Source organism: Quercus suber, unplaced genomic scaffold, assembly GCF_002906115.3.
Source record: "Quercus suber isolate HL8 unplaced genomic scaffold, Cork oak 2.0 scaffold_71, whole genome shotgun sequence".
NCBI lineage: Eukaryota > Viridiplantae > Streptophyta > Magnoliopsida > Fagales > Fagaceae > Quercus > Quercus suber.
Window position 1 is genome coordinate 1387590 of NW_027069536.1, and position 1391 is coordinate 1388980.

Sequence of the window (1391 nt, forward strand, 5' to 3'; positions counted from 1 at the left end):
CTAAGAAATCCTGGATCTCTGTGCCCTATAAATCTCTTGTTTGAGTAGAAGCTCATCCAACTGCTTACTCACTACCAAAAATTCTTCCCTATTCTTTGCTGTAATCTTTGCTTCATTCAATGTCTCAATCATTTTCTGCATTTGTTTGATCTCTTCATTGTCCAGGTTGGACCTACCTGATCCCAAAGCAAATAAATCAACCCCACAAGTCTCTATTTTTTCCTTTATTGAGCTCAAACTAGCAAATCCATGACCAATCCGATCCCAGGCAACCCTTATCATAGCTTCACAATCATCCAAAATGAACCAGAACTCCTTAAACTTGAACTTCCTATCCTTCATAAATCTGTTCAGGCTAAAACTCTTGGTTTGGGGTATAATAGGCAAGTGGTTCGAGGCATGAGATGAGAGATGTGTGATTGAGCTTAGCTGAAATTTCTCCCTCCATTCCTTTGTAGCCACTACCCTATCAAGCCTTACCCTAGTATTTGCATCCCCAAGCTGCTTGTTATTCCATGTAAAATGATAACCTCTAAACCCCAAGTCTTCTAACTGGCACAAATCCAATGCTTCCTTGAATGCAGCAACCTGTCCATGTTGTGGTGGATGCTTACTAAGTTTCTCAAAGGAGCTAAGGAATGCATTAAAATCACCTATGCAAAGCCACGGGCCATCAATGAATGATTTTAAGTGAGCTAAATGCTGCCAAGACTTCTCCTTCTGATTTGCTTCAGGCCAACCATAAAAGCATGTCAAATACCATTCGAAACCATCATCTTCCTTCACTTTAGCTAATATGTGATTAGTTGTGAAACTTATAACCTCCAACTTTACATCATTCTTCCAAATCAAAGCCAATCCTCCTCCTGAATCCGGGTACTTCACAATGATTTGGTTCGGGAAAGGTAGGTTGTCATACAGTTGTACAAAGCCTTCCTTATCCAACAGAATTTCCATTAGAAAGCACACCATGGGAGCTTGTTCCCTCACAATTCTACGAAGGTCACAACTTGTCTAATGGTTCCCAAGCCCTTGGAAGTTCCAACTTAAGAGCCTCATTGCTTCCAACAAGGGTGGGGTACCACCCCCGCCGATATATCATTCTCCCTTGCACTGCTTTCATTAAACCTGCCACGCTTCACAACTTGTTCTTCCTGACCAAGGCTGATATCCATTTCAGTCCCCCAGATCTGAGCCTCTTTTCCTCAAGTGTTGGTAAATTGAAGGCCTTAGTAATTCCACTCAGCCCAAATTCCATCCGATTAAGCCTTGTCCATTTACCTTGAGTTTGTGATGAAAAAGGCCCAACACCTTTAGAGGCCCAACGAACCACTGGCTGCACGGGACTGCTCTCCTTATTCAAAGTTAAATTATCCCTAAACACTGTCGTA

At 42.1% G+C, this 1391-nt stretch overlaps 1 protein-coding gene across 1 annotated transcript; it reads right to left on the bottom strand.

Annotated features, from left to right (window-relative positions):
* On the bottom strand, positions 1–972 carry LOC136067422 (uncharacterized). The gene has a single exon (XM_065773254.1). The coding sequence runs from the start codon at positions 970–972 to the stop codon at positions 1–3; it is 972 nt and encodes a 323-aa protein (XP_065629326.1).
* Positions 973–1391: the final 419 nt, after the last annotated feature.

Bases quoted from the DNA above. Each gene is read 5' to 3' on its own strand.
- LOC136067422 (XM_065773254.1), bottom strand. From the start codon at position 972: ATGGTGTGCTTTCTAATGGAAATTCTGTTGGATAAGGAAGGCTTTGTA.